Here is a 25,469-nt window from a genome sequence, read left to right on the forward strand (position 1 = left end):
TGTGGGAAAGTGGGGTGTCCCTAGGAGATAGAAGGAAGACAAGTTACAGGTAAGGAAGCCTAGGCAAAGCAGGCCTGCCCCTTTAAGGTAGTGTCCCTCCCCTGCCCCCTCCCTGCAGGTGACCCTTGCCCGCTTGCCTGCCTACCCCCCCACAGCTGGAGCCAAGAAGGCTGTGTCCCCCTTCCTCTGGGCGTCCTTCCAGTCTCCTGCTGTCAGGTAACGCCAAAACCTCGGGCCCCTTGGACTAATTGCCCTAATCAGACTGTGCTCCCCTGATCTTAAGCCAGGTCAGACATCTGCAGAGAGCCCAGATATTTCTTTCCTCTTCCCACCAGGGCTTCCCCTTTCTTGATCATCTATTTCCAGAGCTCTGGCTCTTACTCTGCTGGGACAAGGAGTTGCTAAGAACGCTTTCCTCCCCATGCACCTGGGGTTGCCACTTATCTGCCTCTTCGCCTCTTTTCCAGCTAAGGGACACCCGAATCCCACTTTCCCGGGGATTGTGGGGATGGAGGTTGGAGATGGAGGAAGCCCAGTACCAGATATAAGGAGTGGAGGGTGGGGGTGAGAGTATATGCAGGGAAAGGTTAAAATGGTACCACTGGCTTAGTGGGGTGAGTTATTTAGAAGAAAAGGCCAGGCTCAGGGTTTCCTCAGCCATGTGGCTTTTCCAGGGGCAGAGGGTGGCCCCTCCCTACTCAGGGGCCCCAGCCAAGACTGACCTTTGACCCCCACCCCAGAGACCAGTGAACCATTAACTCCTCTCTGATGTGAACCTTCCCACACTGGCCCCTCCCCTCCCTGACCCCGCCCCAAAGCAGGTGGGCTGGGAGGGGGGCGGCGTTTGTCCATCCCAGCCCTCTATCTGACGTGGCCTCCGTTCCACCAGGGCACCTGGAGGCTGAGCCCCACTCCCCTCCCTGACTCAGGAACCTCTTAGTGTCCACAATAAGGCCTGACCGGGACCTGAGGTGACGACTCTCACACTGCCAATGAGGGTGAGGCCCTGTGGATTGAAGGGGGACAGAGAGGTGAGGCAGGGTTGAGGGGTGGAGTTTGGAGGACAGGATGAGAAGTCAGCTCTGGATCAGGTGAGGGAAGCATTCTGGGTCAAGGAAGGTGTTCTAGAAACTGGAAAACAGGAGGCCTGAGCTGGACAGCAGAGCAGAAGCCCAGGCCCTTTCTCCTTGTTCTTCCAGGGCACAGTCCTCAGGATGTTCCAAGGGGAATAGAAGCCAGAACCAGAGCCTCTAACCCATTGCCCCCAATAATGGGGCCCCCAATGAGTCATCTGCTGGCTGGCCTGTGTGTGTGGGTGGCCTTGGGCTTGGCAGGGGGCTCAGCCCCCAACCTGGGCCCTGCTGAGCAGGAGCAGAACCATTACTTGGCCCAGCTGTTTGGCCTGTATGGGGAGAACGGGACACTGACAGCCGGGGGCCTAGCGCGGCTTCTCCACAGCCTGGGGCTAGGCCGAGTTCAGGGACTTCGCCTAGGACACCATGGACCTCCGGTTGGTCGGGCTATACCCCCAGTTGGAGACAATTCCACATACAGGTACTACTAACCCTTCCTTCCCTTACCCCAAAATGCCACATGCCCACCTCTTCTCAGTGCTTGGATCAGTCTCCAGTTGCCAACCTCTAGCTTCCTAAAGTCAGATTTCTGGAATTACAAATGTTTCAAAATCTGACTCCTAGTATTCCTTCAAGGCCCCCTTTGCCTCTACTGCTTTCTAATTCTCTACTCTTCCAGATCCCCGGACCCTCCAATTCTTTGCTCTTAGTCCCAGTGCTCAATGTCTCCAGGCTGACTCGGCTCCCAATTTATAGCATTTTGGCTGCTCTCCCCCCAGCCCCATTTCTCTTACCCTCACACCCCTCATTCCTAGACTCTCCTATAAATTGACAATTCTCAGATCCTTCTAGAATTGACATTCCACGATTTCTGGGTCCCAGGAACTCAAGCTAGTGGCTGGTCTTCCCTTTCCCCTTAAGCACCCTAGGAACCTCAAGGGGAGTTTCTTAAAGAACATGAGTAAGTCTGGCTTGCTATCCCCTCTGCTCCAGATCACAGGACCCTGAGCTGAGTGTGGATGTCTGGGCTGGGCTGCCTCTGGGTCCCTCAGAGTGGGGTGACCCAGAGGAGCCAAAGGCCCCAGCATCGCCCCGTGGGCCAGCCCCCTCTGGCCTGGACCTCTTTCACAGACTTCTGCTGCTGGACCATTCATTGGCTGACCATCTGAATGAGGATGTGAGTCTGTTGATCTCCAGGGTGGGGGTTGGGGGGAGAAGGACTATGGGATTTAGATGGCCCGAAATTGTTTAAAGAGTAATTTAATACAGTTAATTAAAAAAAAAAAAAAAAAACCCAATCCAGATGTGATCTTAGGGTATGTTATTCCAAGAGCGAAATACGCTTCTTCTGGGCTCAGCGTACATGAACCCACACCCAAGTCTCCAAGGACAGGTTTAGGGGCCACACTTGGTGGCAAAGCAGAGAATCCAGAGAAATAGCTGAGGGTAGGATCTGGGGCTGGCTATCTGGAGAGGAAACCTGCAGGGAGTAGATGGCTGTCTTCAGCCAGAAAGGCAGTGAACGTGTTCCATGTACACCAGAGGGCAGCCAAAGCTAACTGTGAAGCAGGCCTGGTGAGGGTGGGCACCCCATCACAGGAAGCACTCAAGCCAAGCCTGGATGAACATGTAACAGGACTGCTGCGAGGAAGTTGGATGGCATTTCAGATTCTTTCCCTTCTAAGATTCTGCCATGGAGTGCTCTAGTTGTCCAACCAACTCCATCACCAAATCGTTGAAATCATCAGGAGCTTGGGAGGGAGAGAGATGGTGGCAATGTTTACTAGCACCCAACCTGCACTGAATTGAATATTTGCACTGGATTGAATATCCACTAATAATTAACACACACTGATCCTGTGGAGCCACCCCAGTCCCTGATGCACCTGCCAGCATAAGCAAAGGGGATCCTGGAGAGACCCAAGAATCCATACAATGGAAAGACAGACATTAAAGATCACAGTTCTCAGCAATGCCCCAATATATGACCTCTAACTCAACTCCCTTAGTGTCTGAATGGCTCCCAGCTGCTGGTCAACTTTGGCCTGAGCCCTGCTGCTCCTCTGACCCCTCGTCAGTTTGCTCTGCTGTGTCCAGCCCTGCTTTATCAGATTGACAGCCGTGTCTGCATCCAGGCCCCAACCCCAACCCCCTCAGGGGATCTTCTGTCTGGTCAGTGGGTGAGAGTGGGTGGCAGGGTGCCTTGAACCCTGGCAGGGAGTGGGCCCCTGGCCAAGCAAGATGGGTTTGTCGGGGTCCTGCCTCCCTTTGCAGTGTATCTCTGCCCTGCATTTCTTCTGAGGCCCTCCTTCCAACCCTAGCCTAACTTCAGTCCCTGATTCTCCCCAGCCTTGGTTCATAGCGCCCTGGCAGTCCTGCTGCTCAGCCTCCCTGCTCCCCTCTCCCTGCTGCTGCTGCGGCTCCTGGGACCTCGTCTATTACGGCCCCTGCTGGGTTTCCTGGGGGCCCTGGCCGTGGGCACTCTTTGTGGGGATGCACTGCTACACCTGCTGCCACATGTACGTGAAGCCCCTTCCTTGCTCCCTGCCCCGTGATGGGCAGCCTCCACGTACCCAAGGTGTTCCCAGTCACAGGACATCCCCTCCTCATTCCTGTCAGATTTCACGCGCCACTCCCCAACCTCAGCTTCAGCCCACAGCTGCCTTCTAGTAGCGAGTGAAGGCTTGCCACGTCCCACACAGGAGGGGGATGTTGTCGGGTGCGGGGGCTTCTGGGGTCTGCCCTGACCCCCTCTCTGTCAGGCACAAGGAGGGCAGCATGCTGGACCTAACGGACAACCAGAGGAGGACCTGGGACCAGGACTGTCGGTACTCGGAGGTCTCTTCCTGCTCTTTGTGCTGGAGAACGTGCTAGGGCTTTTGCGGCACAGAGGGCTCAGGCCAGTGAGTGATACCCTTTTCTCCTCCTCCTGCCAAAACTAGAGTCCTGGCCAAGAACTGGCCACGCAAGCCAGGAGGTGAGGGTGTGGGGTGTGTTCCTGGTGCGCTGATGTTTTCCTGAGTGTGCAGTCCTGACAACTAACAGAGAGTGGGTAGGGGGCTCCTTAGCATAGACCTGGGACTCCTGGCCAAGCGGCCTCCTCTCCCAAGTTCAAGTCAACAAGAAACAAGGAGTGCCAACCTGGGAAGAGAGCGGAAAAGCCAAAAAATATCTCCAAGTGCCAGAGGTGAACCCAGGTGTTCACTTTCCCAGCTGGTAGCCAGGCCTCTCCTTAGCCCCTGGCTCTGTTGCCTCCTCCACCAGGAGGGATACCCTCCCATTTCAGAGATGCTGCAGGCGAAAAAGACAGGATTTCAGAGCACCAGCCCTGGACCTGGAGGATGGCAGTGGGATGGCCCTTCAGCCCCTGCAGGCAGCTCCAGGTAACCAGAAGAGAAAATGAAGAGTAGGCTCCCAGCTCCCGGTTCTCACTTGCAGCCACTGGCACTGTTCTTGTCCTTCCTGCAGAGCCAGAAGCTCAGGGCTGCCATGGGGAGCAGGACAGCCAGCCCCCACCAGCCCCAGCTCCTACTGGGCACCAAGGCCACAGTCACGGGCACCAGGGTGGCGGTGATGCCAATATAACGTGGATGGTCCTCCTGGGAGACGGTCTGCACAACCTCACTGATGGGCTGGCCATAGGTGTGATGGGAGGAGAGGGCTACCAGGAAGTGGGGGAGGGAAGGGAATGCAGGCCCCTGTGCCCCTGGGGAGAGCTTTCTCCCAGGCTGATGACCTCCAATCCTGCCAACCCCAGGTGCTGCCTTCTCCGATGGCTTCTCCAGTGGCCTCAGCACCACCCTAGCAGTCTTCTGCCATGAGCTACCCCATGAACTGGGTAGGAATGGCAGAAGTGGGGTGGGGTGGACTCTAGAAAGGAGAGGCCTCCAAGGGGTGGAATTTAGGAGGCTGGCAGGTGACAGGGGTGAGGGACGGCCCTGGCTTATTATTCCCTCCCACCCTGTCGTCTCTTCCTCACAGGTGACTTTGCGATGCTGCTCCGAGCAGGGCTGCCCTTTCGGAGGCTGCTGCTGCTGAGTTTGGTGTCTGGAGCCCTGGGACTAGGGGGTGCAGCCCTGGGGGTGGGGCTCAGTTTGGGCCCTGTCCCTCTCACTTCCTGGGTGTTTGGGGTCACTGCTGGGGTCTTCCTCTATGTGGCCCTTGTGGACATGGTGAGAGGTGTGGGGTAGTGCAGGGAAAGCAAGGGAGGCAGGGAGGTGGGTTCAGCGGAGGGGGACGTATGGGTCCTTCCGCCTCCACCACTGGCTACCTGGAAAGGTGCTGGACCCAGGCTGGGTGGAGTCTGAGAAACAAGGGCCTGGAAGAGTTCAGAGAGGTTGCCAGTACTTTCTGACGCCTCCTTCTCATGCTTGACATGGGGTGGTGCAGAGACAATGCCAGGATCCTGATGCTCTTTTTTTCTTTCAGCTACCAGCCCTGCTTCGGCCTCCCGAGCCCCTCCCTACGCTCCATGTGCTACTGCAGGGGTTGGGGCTGCTGCTGGGGGGCAGCCTCATGCTCACCATAGCCATGCTGGAGGAGCAGCTATGGCCCCTGGTCTCTGATGGCTGATGGGGGCCAGTGGAAAGGCGCCAGGTTGCCCTTCCTTCCCCCCAACCACAGGAATGGAGGCGGGACACAGGGCCAGTAGGAGCAATAGGATTTTAATAAACAGAACCCATCCCAAAGCCATGACTACGACAGTTGTACTTGCACCAAAACAGCATAGAAAACCAGGATGTGGTGGGAGGAGGGCTCAAAGCAGGTCGGGGGAGGACATGAGCAGGGGCCTGGAGGGTGCAAGGTGCATCAATCTGCAGGGAGCGCATTGTGCTTTAGCCCAGGGAGGAGGGGTAGGGTGGGGCAAATGCACCGCCAGGTCCCCACATTTTCCTGCTGCCCTCAGCACCCTGGGGATACAGGCATCTGGGCGGATCTGCCCTTTATTGCTGCCCACCAGCATTAAACACCCCTGACCCCAACGCTAGCACCACAGGTGGATCCGGGGCAGGGAAAAGGGCAAGAACGGGAAAATTGCTTAGAGAAAGATTCAACTAGAATCCAGTGAATTGTGCTCAGTTCTCTTTACTTCCTACAACCGAGTACATGGGTCACAGGGTGGAGGGTGCAACAGGACATGAAACATGCCCCTCGGTGCCCCCAACACACCCCTGCACACAGGATGGTGGTGTCTGCAGCATCACAGGTCATGCAGGGCACAGGGAAGGGGAGGTTCACACACACATAGACGCCCACAGCGGGTACCAGACAGAGAACACCCCTGAATATACACAGCTGTACACAGGGAACCCCCAGGTCCCCAACCCAACCCTCTCCCCTGTCTTGCCGTCCCCCAGGCAGGAGGAACTGTATTGCTTTGAGAGAGCCACCCTGGGGGCCGCTCTGCCAGGCACCCTCCCCTCCCCTCCCCCCACCCCCATTTTGGCACATCTGCAAGACACACGGCAGCGAGAGTAGGCCCCTCCCTCCCAGGTTTCTGTGGCTTGGAGTTGAGGAAGGGGGTAGGAGACTTTGTCCTCCATCTTTCCCCTAGCCCTTCCCAAACCCCTAGCGAACCCACTCCAGCCAGAACCCACCCCCACCCCCAAAACACACACATACAAAGCTGAGCTATCCAGGAATACAGGGGAACAAGGAGATTGTCCGGGACAGGAGTGGAGGCAGTCGGGGGAGAAAGGACTGGAAGCAGAGACCCCACCCTGGTGTGGGGGTAAGACTGGCACAACAGCTACTTTAGTGCAATTGGAGAGGGTGCCCAGAGTGAGGGATGGAGATGGGAGGGGAAGGCTCTCCCCGATTTCCCTGGGGGCAAAGCCAGGCTCCCCAGGGAAAGGGCCTAGCAGGAGTAAGTGAGGGCCAAGGGCAGATGCTCTCGTCACCCGCCACCCTCTGCCCTCCCAAATGCAGTGACAGTGTCCCCCTCACACCTAAGTGGGCAACAGCAGCCTCGGAGTCAGTACCTTCAAGTAATTCATAGAGCAGACCCTCCCCACCCCAGCTTCCTCCCATCTCTGGGATTTGGTCGCTTCTCTAGGGTTGGGTCGGGAGGAGGGAGTCCCCAAGTCAGGCCCTTCCCTCTCCACCTCCCTCTTCCCAGATCACTGGGCTTGGTCCTCAAAGATTCCTTGCCTCCGCCCTTGGCCAACCTGGGTCAAGGCCACGGAGGGCTGGAGCCACCACGATTAGAGGGGAAGGGGCTGCTTTGCTCCTTATCCCTCCTTCTTAAAAGGTAGGGTTCAAACTAGGCGGGATGGGGCCCCATACTGGTTTGCCCCAGGAGGAGGGCTTCTGGGCTAGGGTCTGTAAGGCTATTTTCCTTTGCGGTGGGAAGGGGAGGTGGGGATGAACACGGGGTGTGGGGAGAGGGGGAGAAACGGTGGAGAGGGAAGGAGGAAGGGGCCTCCCTGCTGGAGCGTAGTCACTGGAGTCATTCAGACGAAGAAACACTCATGTGCACAAGATACAGAGTGTGCCTGTTCCCAGCCCCTCCAGCCAGGCCCCAGCCTCACCTCTCAGGGTCCCTTCTAAGACCCGAGAGGTTTGGGGGATACAGCTGTAGAACCGTTCACTCTGGCCCCACGCCCCCCACCCCACCCCCAGCCCCTTCTCCCCTTCTAAGGTCCAGGGAGTAAGAAGGTGCTCGGGTGGGCAGACAGCGGTGGAAACAGTATTGAGTTTTCCTTTGGTTACATATTGAAGGCAAAGGTGAGCTGGACTTACAGTCAAAACGGATAGGGATGAGGAAGGAAGAGGGGCCACGCCGGGGTTGGAGAGGGAGGTAGACCCTCCTCAGCCCCTCCACCCCAAGGAACACATGTCTAAGTGGGGTGGCAGTCCCTCAGTCTCATCTCTCCCACCCCCCACAGCACCAAACAGAAGGAGAAGCCCCCTCCCCCAGGGGCTGCTCCCCACCCCAACCTGGGCTGTACATTCAGTGGTTTTCAGCAGTCCTATGGCTCAGGGGGCCACAGTGGGGGAGGTGGCCCATCAGTCTCAGTTGGACAGTGGCAGTGACCCGGGTTTGTTGGCCCATCCTGGGACCCACAGTTTGTGCCATTTGTTTTTCTGAAGGATAGTACACAACCCTACCAAAGCCACCGCCCAATCAGAAACATCTCCCCAAAATCAGAAACTAAAAACTGGCTCTTATCTCGCCCTCTGATTCACACACCTGTTTCCCTGTCTCCTATGTAGCCCTCGCTCTGTCTCCTTTGCTGGGACCTGGGGCTGCTCCCAGGGTCCTCACTTAAAATAGGCCTTTTCTCAAAAGTGCTTATTACTTGAAGCAAGTGCTTTAGAGCTGCGGTGGGGAGAGGGGGAGGGGAGAGGGAGGGCAAAGGGAAGGAGGTGTTTCCTCCCCACCCTATCCCCTTAAGATTGGGGGGCATTCTGCCTGTTTTACTTCTCCACACCCGTTTAAGTCAAAGAGGTTTAAAAAAAAAATCTTAACATTAAAATAAATATGCAGTCGCCATGAGAATGGTCAAAACGCTTCAAAAAACACTAGGGGCTGGGGAGCCCAGGGTGGGGTGTGGGATTTCCTTTGGCATAAGGAGAGGAGGCTGCTCATCCTCCACGCCTCCTCATAGCCACATGAGGAGAGGCAGAGGACTCCCCACAACCTGCCCCAGCACTGCTGACCGTGTGCTGAAGGGGCAGCAGGGGGACAGGCAGCCACCAGAAATCTCATCTAGCAAAACAATGGGGCTCCTGACAAATACTCAGAATCTTCCTGTCATCGCCAAACATTGATAAAGGAGAACACGACTGATACCCCAAGAGTCTTCTCTGGAGAATCCATCTCTCTGCTCCCCCTGCCCCCCCCCCCCCCGTCACCTAATTCCCAGCACCAAAATGAGAGGGAGGGGGTGGAATGGGAAGATTTCAGGAGAGACAGTTAAAGTTAGGGGCAAGCTTTGCAGAACCAGCGGGGGCGGGGGGGGGGGGGGCTGCAGCCCTTAAGAGAGGTCACATTGATTGTCGTATAGGGGAGGGCAGGGTATGAAGGGAGGTGGGCAAGAGGGGCATCGCAAGGCCCTTTGGCTTTGAAAACAAAAATAAAAACTAAAAGCTGCACAATCCTTCTTACCAATAATGGTCATTTGGAAGCTTTGAAATGGTTTAGGAACTGAGGGTTAGGGGAAGCAAGACACAGACAGAGGGGATAAAAAGAGACCATGACAAAAAAAAGCCAAAAAACAAACAAACAAACAAAAAAAACAAAAAAGGACTTGGACAAACACCCCAGGCTTCAGGGAACCAGCATGAGGTATGGTTAAGGGTATCTGTTAGCGAGGCAGGGGTCCCTGGGATACCCCCTCCCCCCTCAGCCCACCCTTGGCAAGGGTGGCAAGACTTGCAGGAAAAACAACTGAAAAGTGGGTGAGGTTGTGAACAAAGCAAGCGTGAGGGGGCGTAGGAGGGGAGGAGACTGAGGAATCCCCCGGAGGAGACCCTGTACTGTGTAAACAAAGCCTGTCCAGTTCTCAGGGGACAATACTGATGGCAGCCAAACTGGGCAAGGATGCACTGTGGGGGTGGAGGGGGCATGACCTCTATTCAAGTTCTGTGTCTTGGCCCCTGGCTGAGGTATTGAGTGTGAGGAAGGGAACACTGGGCTATGGGAGCGGGTCCAACTGTCCAGGAGGCTTAGCTGGGAGATGGATGGACAGGGCGTTTGTTGGGACCAGGGCCAAATTCAATGCTACATTTAGAGAGAAAACTGCCCCCTCCTCACTCTGGCCCAGTTTGGCTTTTGGGGTGCGACTTTTAGGAATCTTCTCAGTGCAGCCCCTAGCTCAATCCCATGTTTCCCCGCTGCTGGGAGGGCAGGGATCAAGCCTCAGTGTGTATTCGTCACTACCTAGATCAGAGCTTCATCCTCACACCAGAGGGGAAGCCTGGGTCCCGAGTAGCCACGGTCCCTAGTCTGCCCTGCCCCTCCCACCATCTTTGGCTTCAGATCAGGAGTGACTGGGGGCGGTGGGTACTCTTGGACATAACGGAAGGTGGGGGTACAGAGGAACTATGGGTTTGGGGGGCACAGGAGGAAGAATATTGTCCTTCCCTCCCCACACATGCAAACACATGCCTGAAACACACAGGACATTCTAGGGCTGTGGTCTTGAAATGGGCAGGAAATTAATTTGTTTCTTCCCCTAAAGGATAAAATGCTTACTTAAAAATTCATGACAAGCCTCAAAGTTAAGGGAGAGGGGAGCCAGGGAGGGAATGGCCACAGGCTCTGCCCTCCCAAAAGAAGTTAAAAGAAAGAAGCAAGGTTAAAGTGCGTGGTTAGGGGACCAGGCCAGGAGTGGAAGGGAATCAGGGAGGAGCAGGCTGTGGGGGCAGAACCAGCCCTTGATTTGCATATGAGGAGCCAGGGGAGAGTGCAGGATTGGGGCCCAGGTACAGTAGTTGCTGCTTCAAGTGTTTTGCATTTGAACTTTAGGGGTGATGGGGTACAGAAGTGGGGGAAAAGCTCCAGGCCCCAGTGCTAAATACCCTCCCCCCTCATCCACTAGCTGCCCCTGAAGGGGGAGGGGGACGCCCCCAGAGTGCTCACACAGTACCAGAAATTAAGGCTTCTCACTGCTGCGGGGATGGAGGGGCCAGCCGAGCAGGGAGGCAGTGATGGGTATGGAAGAAGAGGAGGGATCTGCCTGGCAGTAGGGGCAGGGGCGGGGGGACACAAAGAGGAGAAACAGAGGAAAGGGTGGGGGGAGTTGGCAGCAGAAAGGGGGAACTGAGAGATGGGGTAAAAGAGAGGGTAGCCAGGCATTTAGCAATCATTTGGGGACACTTGGCAGAAGGGGTTGCCCTGGGGGTGCCAAGGGCCTGGGGTGCTCCCTGTTGGTCCCAGACCCTTGCCAGGCCAGGATGGTGTGGCAAAGGGGTGAGCAGCTGCTCCCCAGTGCATTTTTCCCCCCTCTGTCCCCCCCCACCCAGTCGTGTTCTCCTTTAAAGTGCCCTAAATGTATAGACTTTTTCTAAATAAATAGAATAAGATATCAAGCCACCGGCAGGGGGAGGGACACTGATGGGGGGCTACTCCGAATAGCAGCCGTCTAACCCAATGGCGCCGTGCCGCTCCTGACTGTAGGGGCAGGAGGCCCCATGGGGCAGGGCGCCGCAGCCACCCACCGTCTTGGCTGCTGCGATGCCGCAGTTCTTGAGCAGGCTGAAGCTGAAAGGACTGACGGCGTCCTTGGGTGGGAAAGGCTTCATGGTGGAGAGGATCAAGGCCAGGCAGTCTGCCACATCTTTGTTGGGGGCGCAGGCCAGCGCTGGGGTGTGACCTGCAGGGTGGAGGGGGAAAATTGAGGCACAGGGTCCTGTACCCCCGGGGCCCCATCCACCCTCTGCCAGGCCCTGAGCTCTCATCTGTGGAGGGTAGCCAAGGTGGGCAAGAGCCCAGCACAATCAGAATTCAAGGGCTACGAGGGCCCAGGGGCACCGACAGGCAGACTGTCAAAGCGTGGGGTAAAGGGTGGAGTGCAGGGGACAGAAGTCTGGGAGACTGAGGTGTGTGGAAGGTCTTCCTGAGGACCCTGCTGGCTCCACCTAGTTCCGTCAGATTCCCCTCAGAAATGCTAGCGTATTGGTATTGGGTCCCTGCTCTGAAGAGTTCCCCTGGGAAAAAAACCCAGTTTATAGCAAAGTTAAGAAGTCACCTCCTGAAGAATGTCCCTGACCCCAAACCCAGGAGAGGCGGGGGGCTCTGGACCCCACCCACCTTCTTCATCCACAGCCAGCACTGTGGCCCCACGACTTAGCAGGGCCTGCACCACAGAAGCTAGACCATTCCGGGCAGCAATGTGGAGTGGCCTTGGAAGAAAGGAAAAAAAGAACGAGAAATCAGTGAGATCCAAGCTGCCTTTTCACACCCAGCCAGAGTAGCAAGACTGCTGAACAGATACTGTGAGCTCTAGAGAGCCCCCAGAATGCATGTGGCTCTTTCTTACCCATCTGCCTCCCCTAGCCAGGCTCCCCCTTCCCCGGAAACTCACATTTGCAGCGCACTGTTGGTAGCATTGATAAGGCCAAGGTCTTGGGTTTCTGCCAGGATCATGAGGGCACACTTCTCATGGCCCTGAGGAAGAAGAACAGAGATGGAGTGGAGGCAGACAGGCTATAGAGCAGGAGTTGGGAAGGGTTCAGGGGACAAAAAGCTATACAGGCTGGACAATCCTGATTGCCACTCCAGTCCTCTCTCCAACTGGGCAGACCCACCCCCTTCATCAAGCCCACCCCCTTACGTGGCCCTCACCACCACCAATCCAGGCCACACCTTGCTACAAGCCAAGTGGAGGGCAGTGTTCTTGTTCTCATCCAGCACAGTAAGGTCTGCCTTCCCTCGATACAGCAGAAATTCTGCAAGAGAAAGGGGGCAAAGGAGTGATGCCTTCCCTCCAGAGCAGCAGCCCTCATGGCTCCCGGCCCTCCCATCTGCATATACTTTGCATCCCATCTGCAGAGGAGGGAAATAACCAAATACATGACTCCTGTTTCCTGAGCCCCACAGGCAGGGCTGCCCCATCTCGTAGAAACCCAAGGGGGAGCTCCTCCCTTCCACACGTGGCCCCTACACACCCACAGCAGCGGTCTGGCCGTTCTCGGCCGCCGTCATGAGCGCAGTGCGGCCAGTGTGGTCAGTGGCGTTCACCTCGGCTTGATGCTGCAGTAGCATCCGGAGCCCAGATACATTGTCCGCGAAGGCAGCGGCGTGAAGAGGGGTCCTGCAGTGTGGGGGTCAGGGCAGAATGAGAACAGAGGGCTTATTCGCCTGAGCAGAAAAAGGAGGCCAGAGGTGACCGGGGCTTCTCCCTAAGCCTTGTACCACTCACCGTCCTTTGGCATCTCGGCTGTTCACAATCTTGGCACCCAGAGCTCCCAGCAGCATCTCTGTGGTGCTGTCCTGGTTATTAATTCTGGGGGGGAAAGGAAGGGTCAACAGGAAGGACAAGAAAAATGGAATGCCTGTCCTAAGCCCAGGTCACAGAACCTCAAGCGGGGCTGAGGCACAGGAAGGGACTTACACTGCACAGTGCAAAGGAGTGAAGGGGTTTCCCTCCAGGTATGAAAACGGGCTGTGTTCAAGTAACAACTCCAGACAATCTTCATGTCCTGAGCAGGAGAAAGGAAGAGCCGTGGGGGTGGAGAGAGATGACAACAAGGTTCCCAACATCTGTCCTGTGCCATCTCTGGACACTCCATTCCACTTCCAGATCAAGATTAACCCACGTCCCCGTCCCTCCCTCAATCCACAGGTCTGTGGTCTCTGTTCTGGTCTGTCCTCCCCCATATTGCACCCCTGTTCTTATGCTGCCAGGGCCCCAGGCCCGCACCAGTGTAGGAGGCCCAGTGCATGGGCGAGTATCCACTGTAGTCCACGCCAGCATCCAGGGGGTCTGTGGAAAGGGCAGCCTGCAACAGCGTCCGCAGCACTGCAGTGTGGCCGCAGGCTGAGGCCAGATGGATGGGGGTGCGGCCCTTGAAGTCTCGGCACAGCACAAATGCATCGTGGTCCAGCAGGGCAGCCAGGCAGTCCTCACAGCCAGTCACTGCCTGTGGATGACATGATGGTGTGAGGGAGGGTGAAGGGCCACTCCCTTTCAAACAGCCAGTCACTGGAGCTGGCCCAGGCATAAGAACCACTTCCAGGGCTCCGATCGTTATTTTCACAGCAACCACTCTAAATGTTAGGACTCCTTCCTTCCTCCGTTCTCTCTATGCCAACAGACAACCAGAATGGCAAGAGTGAATTCGGGCACTCTGGAGTAGTGGGGGGACAAATTGCCAGGTAACTGCAATTGACTAAGGGATCAAAGAGTCCCCTGGGATGAAGAGGAGACGGCTTTGGGACAGGTGATCACGGAGAAGGACTGGGACAGTGGCATCATTATCCAGTGGGCCAGGACCAGAGTCTGGGTATCCTGGAGCAGAGTGTGAGTAGTGAGCATGTGGCTGTATGAGACTACAAAGCAAGGGAATCAGAGAGATCAGCTACACATGTCAGGTACTCATCCTGGAGCAAATGTAGTAAGACCCAATAAGACCCTGGGCACAAAATCCTGGCCCACCTGCTAGGCAATCTGCTGTCCTACTTCTGATGGGTCCTGTGCTCCCATGTCCAGGCCTGTCTGTGAGCAGCCCCACCCAGGAGGTCACTCACCCCACGGTGGAGGGCGGTGCGGCCCCGGAGGTCAGCAGCATCAGCTGTGGATCCTTTCTCTAGCAGCAGATGGACACAATCCACGTGGCCATTCATGATGGCCAGCATCAGTGGGGTTCTACAGAGGGGATGGGAGACAGATGAGGGCCAGCAGGGACAGGAAAACCCGCATCCTACCCCTGGTCCACACTCACTGTCCATAGGCATCCATGACATCAGTGATGTCGGCGCGTTCCCCACTGTCGATCAGCAAGTGCAGGGAGTCAGTGTGGCCAGAGGCAGCTAAGAGAAAAGGCCTGTGTCAGGGCATGGTCAAGGGGAAGGAGGCAGCCACGTCAAGCATTAAGGACTCCAGGGTGGAGATCATGGAAGGACCTGGGGCAGGCTGAAGTCTTGGGGGATAGGAAGCCACGAATCAGGACTTAAAGTTCTCCTCACCCTGCTCCACTCCCAACCCCAATCCCATTCGGGAGGGATCTGGGACCAGTCTCCAAGGCCTGGTGTGGCAAGGGGAGGTACCAGCAGCCTTAAGGGGGTACGTACCAGCAGCGTGCAGGGGTGTCCACTTGCGTTTGCGCTCCTTGATGAGAGCAGAGGCGCCGTGGGCGGTAAGCACCTCCACACACTCAGTAGAGCCTCGCTCAGTGGCCAGGAAGAGCGCGGTCCGGCCCTTGTGGTCCCTTACATCCAGATTCACCAGCGTCTCAGCCAGTGTCTTCAGGGCTTCACAGTGACCGTTGTAGGCCTGGAGGGGAGCAGGCAACCAATGGAAACAGCTTGGGACACTGCCCTCACTCTGCTCTTGGGCCCCCTGGGGAAACTCCAGGCAGCAGTCCTCCCCATGAGCTCCCTGGGTCCCTCAGACTCTTCACCTACACTACACCCAACCCTGGGCACTGCCTGCCTGCCACGTCCCCCCAAGAAAGCAGAAGCCAGGATAGATGCACAAAGGCTTGCACCTGTTTGTGGACCAAAGGGCAGGCAGGGACAAGGAAGGCAAGAGGAAAAGACCTGGGACTCACAGCTAAGTGCAAAGGGCTAACTGGAATGGTGCTCTCCACATCCTCCAGGCAGTTAAAGGACATTTCTAAGAGCTGCAACGGACAGAAGAGTAGGCGCTGAGGTTCTCAAACTCCCAAAATGTTATCCCCTGTCCCCTACCCACAGTAATGCCCTACACCCCTGGACCTAGAGACCATATCTGAGTCAACCACCCCTCGGTTTCAGAATTCACAGACACAAAGGTGACTATGAGCCCTGCCCCTGCTTCCTCTCCTCCAGGCCAGATCCCACACGTACCAGTTCGAGGTTCTGTCTGTTGCCGTAGGCGGCTGCATAGTGCACAGCTGTGTAGCCCTGCCTGTCCCGCAGGGAGGGGTCTGCACCGTTATCCAGTAAGAACTCCAGACAGCTGGGGGGCAGGGGTAGACTGTGAGGCAGGGACAGGCCCAGCTGGTGAGGGCCCAGGTGCGGGCAAAGCAGAGGAGAGGTGCAAGGGAGCTCCTCCAGGCCTAGCTGGCCAACACCCATCCGCTGCTCTAGGAAGGCTAACTCCTGCCTGTTCGACCCTTCCACTTGAGACCCACCACTTCCTTCACATCAGCTCTGAACTACTCTGGCTCCAATGCCTTTCTTTATCCTTGGAACGCTCTCCTAGAGAACCTAGAGCATAATTATGTTATCAACCTGCCAATCGACACTTCCCCCTACCTCCAGACATGCTGACCCCTTGCCTTGAATGCCTTCTCCTTCCAGCCCATCTGAAGAAGAAGTCCTACTCATTCAAACTCGGTCCCAGCATCCTCTCCTCTGTGAGGCCTTCCCTAACCTTCCCAGTGAGGTGCCTCTTCCTCTGTACTCCCTTGGTACCCTTCTCATAGCGTAGTACGACTAGCAGTAATAATAATCTAGTATTTAGCACTTACTATGTGTCAAGCACTATTCTAAGCACTTCATGTGTATGAAATCATTTAATCCTCATAATGACCCCACAAGGCAGCTACTACTCTTATTCCTTATGATGGTTAAGGAAACAGAGGCACAGAGAGGTTAAGTTGTCAAAGCTTGGATTTTCTTGGATTGTAAGTATCCTTTTTTTAAAAAAAAGTTTTATTTCACAACACTTTTAGATTTATAGACAAACTGTGAACATAGGACACAGTCCCCATTTACTCTGCATCATCTTCTCTATCATTAACATTCTACATTAGAAAGCATAAGTGCCCTTTCATTTATCTTTCCCAACAGATCATTAGCTTTCAAAGGCAGAAATTTGGGGTAATTTGTCTTTTATCCTTAGCATCTAGCACAGTACTTGGTACCTAATAAGTAAATCCTCACTTAAATCTTGTGGAATAAATAAAAGGCTTTGTGCGTTAAGTTTTTCTGATTGTCTCAAGAAGACCATCTGTTCCCTGAGGGAAGGAACTGTGTCTCATACTTTTGTTTTCACCCACAATGCTTAGTCCAGGATTAAGCTCAGATCGCTCCCAACACACTGCTGGCTGGCCAACAGCAAGCAGCAGAAATGAGGTGGCAGGACGGGGAGTGGATGGGAGAATCACGGGACCAGAGCTGGCACTGCTGGGAAAGTACATCCCAGGGGTCTTCTCGGCTACTCACAAGAAGGCCTCCTTCCTGCGGGACTCCTTCAGTGGCTCGTCCTCTTCAGCATCGTGGCTGGACGATGAGTGGGGTTCCGCTCTGGAGGACAGAGAGTGAAGTCAGGGGAGGCTCACGGAGGTGAACAGGGCTGAGAAGGCCAAAGTGAGAGTCTCACCTCCTGTAGGTGTCAGAGGCGGCAGCGTAGTGGAGGGGAGAACAGCCTTTACAGTCGGCCTCGTTGACACCCGCCCCAGCAGTCACCAGTGTGACTGCACACTGGTAGCTGCCATTGGCGGCTGCATAGTGCAGTGGGGTCCTGAGGAGAAAAGAATGAATAAAAGAATCAAGGGCAGACCCAAATGCAACCACACGAGCAGCCTAAAGCTGCTCTGCAATACTCTCCTCACTTAGTCTCCAAGTTGCTACCACTCCCTCCACCATTTATCTCTTTTAGGACACTCCCCGTGCCTACTGCTGCATATCGACACACCTTCCAAATTTGTCTCTCCTCCTCAAGTCAGCTCCACTGCTCAACAGCAAATTAAGACATTCAACATTCCTAAAAGGAAGGAGGATGAGGGTTAAGAGAACGAGAGCCTCAAAGAGGAGCCACAGGCACAGGGAGGGGCTAAGGAAGGATGGCACTGGACAGCCCTTTCTGCTGTGATTGCTCTCACTGTGACAGGCAGAGAGACCTGGGCAGCAGAGAAGGGTCCAGACCCTTGCCCAGATCTCTTCTTAGCACCTGGAAGTGAGAGAACGTACCCTCCAGAAGCAGCAGCATGAAGACAGGTGCGGCCAAGGTTGTCAGGCGTATTGATGTCAAACCCAGCTGAAAGCACATGCTCGTTGCTGAGTGAAGATACAATGCTGTACAGCTGACCTGCAGGGCCAGAACAGCACAGATCCCATCTGAGGGCACTGAACAGAGTGGGAAAAGGCCTCTACTCACCCACCCGTACCCAACCCCCCAACCAGTCAGCACATACCTGAGGAAAGAAGCTTACGACAACAGTCAGAGAATCCAAAGAGAACAGCTAAATGCAGAGGGAACATGTCGTGAATGCCGCGCCTGGAGAGAAGTTGAGGGACTCAGTCCTTAAGTCAAGGAGGGACCAGTTACAGACTTCTTTTCTGTGGCCCCCCACCAGCCTAGGAGACAGTGAGGTTCCACAAGCTTCCTTTTGCAAGCTTCTTTGTGCCTCCACGTTTGATGTGAACAGACACTACAGATCTAAGGGGCCCTGACTCACCGGGCGGTATCCGCGCCATTGGTCATGAGGGTGCTGATGAGTAGCTCGTGTCCGTAGCGAGCAGCCACGTGCAGTGGCGTGTTCCCAAATTTGTCAGCACAATCAATCTCGCTGCCTGTGAGGGGATGCACACACACAAACTCAGGCAGACCTGAGGCTCCAGACCACTCATACCAGTCAGCTACCACACAAGTGCTCGTTATGTGCCACATCCCAAGCTAAGCATTCCACATGTGTTATCTTGTCTGTAAGCCTCAGGGGATGGGGCATGCAGACCTGGGCCATTTCTACAGGTGCCTTGCTCAGAGCTCTCAGTGCTGATCCTGACTGGAAGATATAGGAGGTAGACTAAGGAAAGAAAAGGGTTTCTAGGGATGAGTTCTCCGGGGGAGGGAGGAGAAGGGAGCACAAAGTCTCCCAAGTCCATACCATTCTGGATGAGGATCTGGGAGCGGGTGAAACGACCATGGATGGCAGCCATGTGCAGAGGACTTTTCCCTTCCTTGCTCTGTGAAAACATGGCAATTTTTTTTTCAGTGCAAAGCACAGGGAATACCCTATTCCCCCCTTTGAAAGGACACATCTCTGAGGACGGAGTGGTCATATGGACATCTGCTCAGCCACACTCTCCTGGGTCCCTGACAAGGTCTGATCAACCCAGGAGGCAAGTGGACAATTCCCCAGACTTATGCAGAGGGGAAGATATGGTCAGGACCTCCAGAGCTAGGTTGCAGCCTCATCCCTTCAGGCACCTGGTAATTGACATCAGCCCCGTTATTGACCAACAGCTCCAAGCAGAGAGCGCCATTGGTAGAGACTGCAGCCACATGCAGCGGCGTGAAGCCCTTGTCATTCGGCTGGTTGACATTGGCTCCTGCATTCACCAGCTCAATAGCCACAGCATCCTGGCCCAGGTAGCAGGCGATGTGCAAAGCTGTGTTTCCAAAAGCATTGGGCTCATCGATCTGGATTTTCAGGGGTACAAGTAAAGGGATAGGGAGGTATCAGTTTAAACAAAGTGGAAGCTGGCATAGATAACCTAGAAAATCTCAGAATCCCAACAACTGCCTGAGATACCTCGTGTTCCTAACTCGATAGACTGAGGGCACTATTACTTACGGTAAGCATTATTCACCATATCTCACCATATCCTGCCCACCTCCCAAAACCACTCCAACAATCCCAGCACCCTCATGTCTCCATACACAGACTCTGACCTCCAACTCCATGCCCTTAGTGCCCAGCCCCAGTGCTCAGCACCCTGACCTCAGCCCCCATCCGGAGCAGGTACTTCACCACTTCAATCTGGCCACTGGCAGCAGCTGTGTGGAGAAGCCCATAGCCCTTGCGGTCCTTGCAGCTGAGGTCCGCTCCCCGTGCCACCAGCAGTTTCAGGACCTCCAGATGCCCTAGGAAGAGAGAAGAAGCTCTCAAGGGGGTGGAGGGTGAGCTAAGACCCTGGGCGTCTCTCTCCAAAGGCTGCAATCCCCATCCCTACCTTGGGAAATCCTAAATGTCAAATTCCTACTCTTCCCATGAACCCTTTCTCACCTAGAAAAGCTGCCCAGTGCAGAGGCTGCCGCTCCTTTTTATCACAAACATTCAGGCTGGCTCCCTTGTTCAGGAGCAGGTTCACCGTCTGTATCAGAATATGAAACACACCTGTTCATGCTTTCAGTGTACCTAAGGGCAGGTACCTAAGCCAGGTTCATGCTTTCAATGTACCTAAGGGCAGAAGCCTCAGCTCCTGAAAAGGCTGAGGCACCCAAATGTCTTTGTTCTTGAACAGAACAATCTGGAGAACTAGAGGGAACAGAGAAAGCAGAGACTAAGAAGGAGATCCCAGAGAGATTTGGAAGTTTGAGGGAAACTCAAGGGAGTGTTTTCATTTGATTTGGTGGTGGTTCTTTTTTTTTAATGTGTATTTATTTAGTTTGAGAGTGAGAAAAAGAGAGAGAGCGCACATGCACAAGCAGGGGAGGGACAGAGAGAGAATCCCAAGCAGGCTCCATGCTGTCAGCGCAGAGCCCAATGTGGCCAGAGCCCATAGTCACAAGCCGTAAGATCATGACCTGAGCTGAAATCAAGGGTTGAATGCTTAACCGACTGAGCCACTTGGGCACCCCATGAGCTGGTGGTTCTTAAATTCTTTTGAATAATCTTCAAAAACATTTTGAAAGACATGGACACTCGCTTCAGAAAAAGGCATGTATGCAAACATTTTCCATGCAACTTCAGAGTTTATCACCCTCTTGAAGACCAAGTCAAGAATTTCAATCTAACCCGACCATTAGTTTGGTGCTTGAGCCCAAGTGTTTATATAGTCATCCAGGCTGCTTTTCCTCAGACCTGATGACCCAGAAGCAGAGGAAGATGAGTGGAAAGGGAAGCAAAGACAAAGGGAAGGCACTAGACCAGGCACAGATTAGAGCGGTCCTCACCTCTAGATGCCCACTATGCACTGCATGATGCAGGGCACTGCGCCCGCTCCTGTCAGCCACATTGAGGCTGCTCAACAGGGGTGCCAGAGCCTCAGCACACTTCGTGGCCCGGTTGGCGGCAGCCACATGCAATGGTGTCTGCCACAGCTTGTCCCGGGCATTCACATCTGCTGAATGTGCCAGCAGCAATCCCAGCACCTTCTGTTAAGGAGCAGGGGATAAGAAAGAAAATACAGGGGGAGCAGGAGGTAAAACAATAGTGGAGGGAAGAATAGGTCAGCCTGGCACATGTGGCCCCATCCCCCCAGCACAGAGTGTCTTCTCATTTTTCCAACATACGTAGCCTCTCAATACCTACTTCCCATCTTCTGGATCTTTCTAGAACTTAAAATTTTCCCTACCTTGCTGAGGAAAAAATACCCCTTCCTTTTCCTCAAATCACCTGGTATCGCTCCCCAACTCAGACCCTGATCAACCATATAGCTACTACCAAGCAAATCCACAAAAGTAGAGGATGCCAATCCTTCACTATTTCTAGGAAAAATACACACTCCTGCCTTAATGCCCCGAATACCCTCCTTCAGTCCTTCCATAGGCACCAAAATCATTTCCGTTACCTCAGTAAGTGAACAGATACTGGTTCCTCTCCAAAACCCAGGCTAAAATGTCCCTCCTAATCACAACACACCCTATTCCTGTTGGCCTTAGTCCCTCCCCCTGGTGGATGGAGCCAGGGAAGTGACCATCAAACCAAGAGGGAGGTCTCCTTTTCCTCCTGCTCTTCAAGGTTGATGGACCCAATTGATGAGGCAAGTTTGACCCCTGTGCTGTCAACTTTGATGCTGCTTGAGAGGCAGGAAGGCAACACATCACTACCCCCAATCCCTCCATCACAAGGTAAGAAATCTCACTGCCCAGAGGGGGATCAGACTCCAAGGTGGCCCCCCAGGGAAGGATGAGTCACTCAGGCCTGGCAGCAGGGCCCCCTGCAGTCTGCCAGCCCAGTGTTAAGCTCTCCCCTGACGTCACATCAGCTGGCAACATTCAGCCCCCCCTTACCAGCCAGTTCTAGGGGTAGGAGGGAGGGGCCAAGGTCTAGTATCCTGACCTAGGGGTAGATCAGCTTGTAGGGCAGAGCTGAGGCTCTCCAATCCTTAACTTCCACCTTTAACCAACTCATCCTCTTTTGGAAGGGTGAAAGGACATAAGATGCCGATACCTCATTTCGGGAAGCAGCAGCACGATGAAGAGGGGTCAGCCACAGTGTGTCCTTAGCATTGACATTAGCACCTATGGGGATATAATTTCCTCTTTTGGTGGGAGGTAGAGAGCAAGTGGGGAAGGAAGCCAGTAATCAGGCCAGGGGATATGGATAGAGATGAAGCCTCTCCCAGACCAAACACCAGAGCACCAGAGAACAATTCTTAGATTAAAAAAAAAAAAAAAAAAAAAAAAAGGCTCTTTCCTCAGGTCCCCTCCCTATGTGCCACACCTTCCAGCTCCCCACTTTCACCTGACATCAGTAGCAACTGGAGGATGGGGACATCGCCTACGTAGGCAGCAGCATGCAATGGGGTCCGCCTCTCTTGGTCCTGGGAAGGCAGAAAAGAGCAGTGGCTGTGACGCTGAACTATCACAGACCCCAGCCCCGGTCTTAGAGCTCCAGGCCTTTCCCCACCTCTTCCCATAGGTTCGACAGCCTCCTAAATCCCAATCCTAAATTAAAACAAGAACCTAGGGAGGGCAGAGTCAGAGTCAGAAAGTCAGGAGTCAAGGGGTCAGGGCCAGGGGGCTGTGAGCAGTCAGTCTCCTTCTTCCAGGAGGGGTGGGGGCGCTGCAAACACTGATGGTTCAGGAGAGAACACCGTTTCTGGGCATCTTTAGCTTCACTGGTCTATGCTTCAAGCCTGACCTGTTCTCCATCTCCAAATGTAGAGCAGGCGCCCATCCCAGGGTAGAAAGTGCTGCGGCCTCATCCTAGCCAAGGAGCCACGGAGCCGCCCCACTGTTTGGGAGGGGTCCAGAACACCAGGGCCCAGATTACTGGCTCATCATTCTCCCTGATCCCAACTCACCAGTACATTGATGTTCTCCTTCTGCGAGAGGAGGGAACGCACTTCCTCCACATCTCGGCTAAAGATGGCCTGGACCAGGGGCGGCTGCAGGGAGAACCAGCGTTCAAAGAGCGGGCCGGAGCGGAACTAGGAGTGGGGGGCTGGGGTGGGGGGACACCTGGTTTGATGAGGGGCGTCGCTGGAGGGGCTCCGCTCGGGGGTCCTGGCTGCAGGGGACTCCCGCGGTGTGTTGGCCAGTCGCCAGGCCCCCAAGGACACCGGCTTGGTTGAGGGGAGCACGGCGTGGGGCGGGGCGGGAGCCGCGGGAGCCCCGGGCTCGGGCCCAGCCTAGGCCGCACATCCCCGGGCTCGCGTGGCGGCTGCGCCGGGCTCAGGAAGGAGGAAGCGGGCAAGGACAGGAGGGCTGACCTGGTCCGTGATGCTGAGGATCCCCATGGCCCGGCCCGGGCTCCGTCCGCATCGAGCTCCCGGCGGCGGCGGCGGCGGCTCCACCGGGGACACGGGGCGGCCCAGGCGGCGGCTGCGGCGGCGGCTGCGGGGAGAGCGCGGCCCCGCCTACCGGGGGGCGGGCGAGCGGGAGCCCGCAGCGCTCCCTGGCGGCCGTCCTGGGCCGGGCCGCGGGGCTCTTGCCGCGCAGACGGCTCTCGGCCTGGCGCCCTCTGCCCCGCCCTGGCGCCGGGAACGTCCCCGGCACCCTCGACTTCGCGCTCTGGTTCCCTGGCTCCCCAAGCCGCCGTGGTGTGCTCTCTGCTCCAGTCTGGAGGCCCAGGAGTTTTTCTCACAAGACCCTACCGGCAACCCGAGCCTTGGCCCTGCGGTGCCTCCCACCACAATGCCTCCGCCGGAGCTAACTCCTCCCGTCAGCGATTACATGCCCCCGAACCCCCCCCCCCCATAGACTTGGGGAAACAGGGGCGTGGAGATCTGGGGATTATATATGGCAATAGCCCCAGAGAGAAGAAAGACTCGTATCTCTACTGGCAGTGACATGAGTTGGGGAGAGAGGAAGTAGCAAAAGTGCTCAAACTGCCGAGAGAAATCTCAAAACGGACTCTCCAGCTGCAGAAAATCCCCCACAAAGAAGCTGGGACAGCCGGCAGCTGAAGAAGGCCTCCAAAGCCAACAGAAGAAGCACTTTTCGAATTCCCAATTACTCCATTGCCAGGTTAAGGTGGTAGGCCGGCTACACTTTAAAAGGCTCTACGGCTTCTCCCCAGAAAAGGGTGGGGGTGTGCTTCCCTTCCTGTATTGGAGAGGCCAGAGAACAGCCAATCAGGCAAGATCTGGATGGAGGTCCTCCCAACCCAGAAAAGGAAAAGAGGAAAGAAAAGTGATGTTGAAAAATTGGTGCCATTTAGAAAAGGTGATCCAGGGTCTTGTTCAGAGCTCAGCAACTCAATTTGTTCTAAGAGGGAATACATTTAGGAAGAAGTGTAGCAAGCTGGCCCCCTGTCAAGACAGAGATATAAAAACCCTCCTTTGCTCTCTAACAGTCTGTGCCCTTCATTGCCTTTGGTGTCTTGATTCCCAACAGAAAGATACATAAGACATTGATACCAGTGCTTTTTCCTGGAAAGAGAAACTGGGGAACAGGGAATGAGGAATGAGGGGGAAAACTACCTATTACTATACACCTTTAATAATTTAACTTTTTAGGGATGCCTGAGTGTCTCAGTCAGTTGAACCTCAGACTTTAGCCGAGGTCATGATCTCACGGTTAGTGAATTTGAGCCCCACATGAGTTCCAGCCCCCTATAGGGCTCTGTGCTGACAGCTCCAGCCTGGAGCCTGGTTCAGATTTTGTGTCTCCCTCTCTCTCTGCTCTTCCCCTGCTCACATTCTCTCTCTCAATAAATAAAGATTTTTAAAAAACTTTTTTAATAAAAATAAAATAGGGGCGCCTGGGTGGCTCAGTTGGTTGAGTGTCCAACTTCAGCTCAGGTCATGATCTCACAGCTCGTGAGTTTGAACCCCATGTCGGGCTCTGTGCTGACAGCTCAGAGCCTGGAGCCTGCTTCGGATTCTATGTCTCCCTCTCTCTCTGCCCCTAACCCACTTGCATTCTATCTCTGTCTCTGTCCTGTCAAAAATAAATAAACATTAAAATTTTTTTAATAAAATAAATTAACTTTTTATTTATTTTGAGAGAGAGAGAGCACGAGCAAGGGAGGGGCAGAGAGAGAGGGACAGAGAGAATCCCAAGCAGCTTCTGCGCTGTCAGCATAGAGCCTGACGCAGGGCTCAAACTCATGAGCCCTGGGATCATAACCTGAGCTGAAATCAAGAGTTGGACACTTAACTGACTGAGCCATCCAGGTGCCCCTAATTTTTTTAACTTTTACCATATTGAAAATAAAATTTACAATATTACTTAAAACTTACCTCTTCCAGGAAGTATTCCCCAGTTAACAGGTTCTTTCTCTTTTGTTGGGCTTCCTTAACATTTACATATTTAATTTACACTGTAGAAGTCAGGTTTAAACTGCACATCTTTGTTGCTCATTTCACCTTTTACCTTTGACATACAAATGTCCAACATTTCAGAATAGATTTTAAACTCCTTCTTAGCCAAAGCCAACACAGGACTGCATATTGCTTTGGGTTTGTTTGGTTTTCTATGAAAAAAGATTTGAAGCTCTCTAAAGGCAAGGGTATACATTATTCTTTGTAGCTCTAACAGAGCAGGAACAGGCACTTAACATTTTTTTAAAAGTTTATTTATTTATTTTGAGAGAGAGAGAGAGTGAGCAGGGAAGTTGCAGAGAGCGAGGGAGAGAGAATCCCAAGCAGACCCTCTGCACTGTCAGCACAGAGCCCTATGCAGGGCT

The 25,469-nt window shown here is 54.6% G+C and overlaps 2 protein-coding genes across 6 annotated transcripts; one reads left to right on the top strand and one right to left on the bottom strand.

The window, feature by feature from the left end:
* The first annotated feature begins 73 nt into the window (after positions 1 to 73).
* Positions 74 to 5,768, top strand: SLC39A5 (solute carrier family 39 member 5). Its single transcript, XM_019835070.3, has 12 exons — positions 74 to 216; positions 890 to 998; positions 1,200 to 1,554; positions 2,067 to 2,250; positions 3,083 to 3,245; positions 3,423 to 3,592; positions 3,836 to 3,976; positions 4,360 to 4,456; positions 4,542 to 4,715; positions 4,831 to 4,911; positions 5,055 to 5,245; positions 5,502 to 5,768. The coding sequence occupies exons 3-12, from the start codon at positions 1,271 to 1,273 to the stop codon at positions 5,643 to 5,645; spliced, it is 1,629 nt and encodes a 542-aa protein (XP_019690629.1). The 5' UTR covers positions 74 to 216; positions 890 to 998; positions 1,200 to 1,270; the 3' UTR covers positions 5,646 to 5,768.
* On the bottom strand, positions 5,722 to 23,517 carry ANKRD52 (ankyrin repeat domain 52). Of its 5 annotated transcripts, none has more exons than XM_045061936.1 (28): positions 23,050 to 23,517; positions 22,642 to 22,725; positions 22,080 to 22,158; positions 21,786 to 21,856; positions 20,567 to 20,767; positions 19,677 to 19,764; positions 19,422 to 19,534; positions 18,878 to 19,090; positions 18,555 to 18,633; positions 18,126 to 18,240; positions 17,862 to 17,944; positions 17,638 to 17,755; positions 17,363 to 17,431; positions 17,048 to 17,188; positions 16,891 to 16,971; positions 15,568 to 15,697; positions 15,291 to 15,362; positions 14,812 to 15,013; positions 14,463 to 14,550; positions 14,269 to 14,386; positions 13,442 to 13,661; positions 13,133 to 13,220; positions 12,941 to 13,024; positions 12,687 to 12,832; positions 12,385 to 12,467; positions 12,104 to 12,186; positions 11,830 to 11,921; positions 5,722 to 11,392 (listed from the first exon to the last, which is right to left on the bottom strand). In XM_045061936.1, exons 1-28 carry the CDS (start codon positions 23,074 to 23,076, stop codon positions 11,142 to 11,144), a joined length of 3,219 nt encoding a protein of 1,072 aa, XP_044917871.1. In that variant the 5' UTR covers positions 23,077 to 23,517; the 3' UTR covers positions 5,722 to 11,141. The 5 variants fall into 5 exon arrangements, with proteins under 5 accessions (XP_044917871.1, XP_044917870.1, XP_023112908.1 ...); XM_045061935.1 differs by having other exon boundaries at positions 19,392 to 19,534; positions 23,050 to 23,515; XM_023257140.2 differs by having other exon boundaries at positions 15,568 to 15,679; positions 19,392 to 19,534; positions 23,050 to 23,514.
* Positions 23,518 to 25,469: the final 1,952 nt, after the last annotated feature.

This window comes from Felis catus, chromosome B4 (genome assembly GCF_018350175.1).
Source record: "Felis catus isolate Fca126 chromosome B4, F.catus_Fca126_mat1.0, whole genome shotgun sequence".
Taxonomy (NCBI): domain Eukaryota; kingdom Metazoa; phylum Chordata; class Mammalia; order Carnivora; family Felidae; genus Felis; species Felis catus.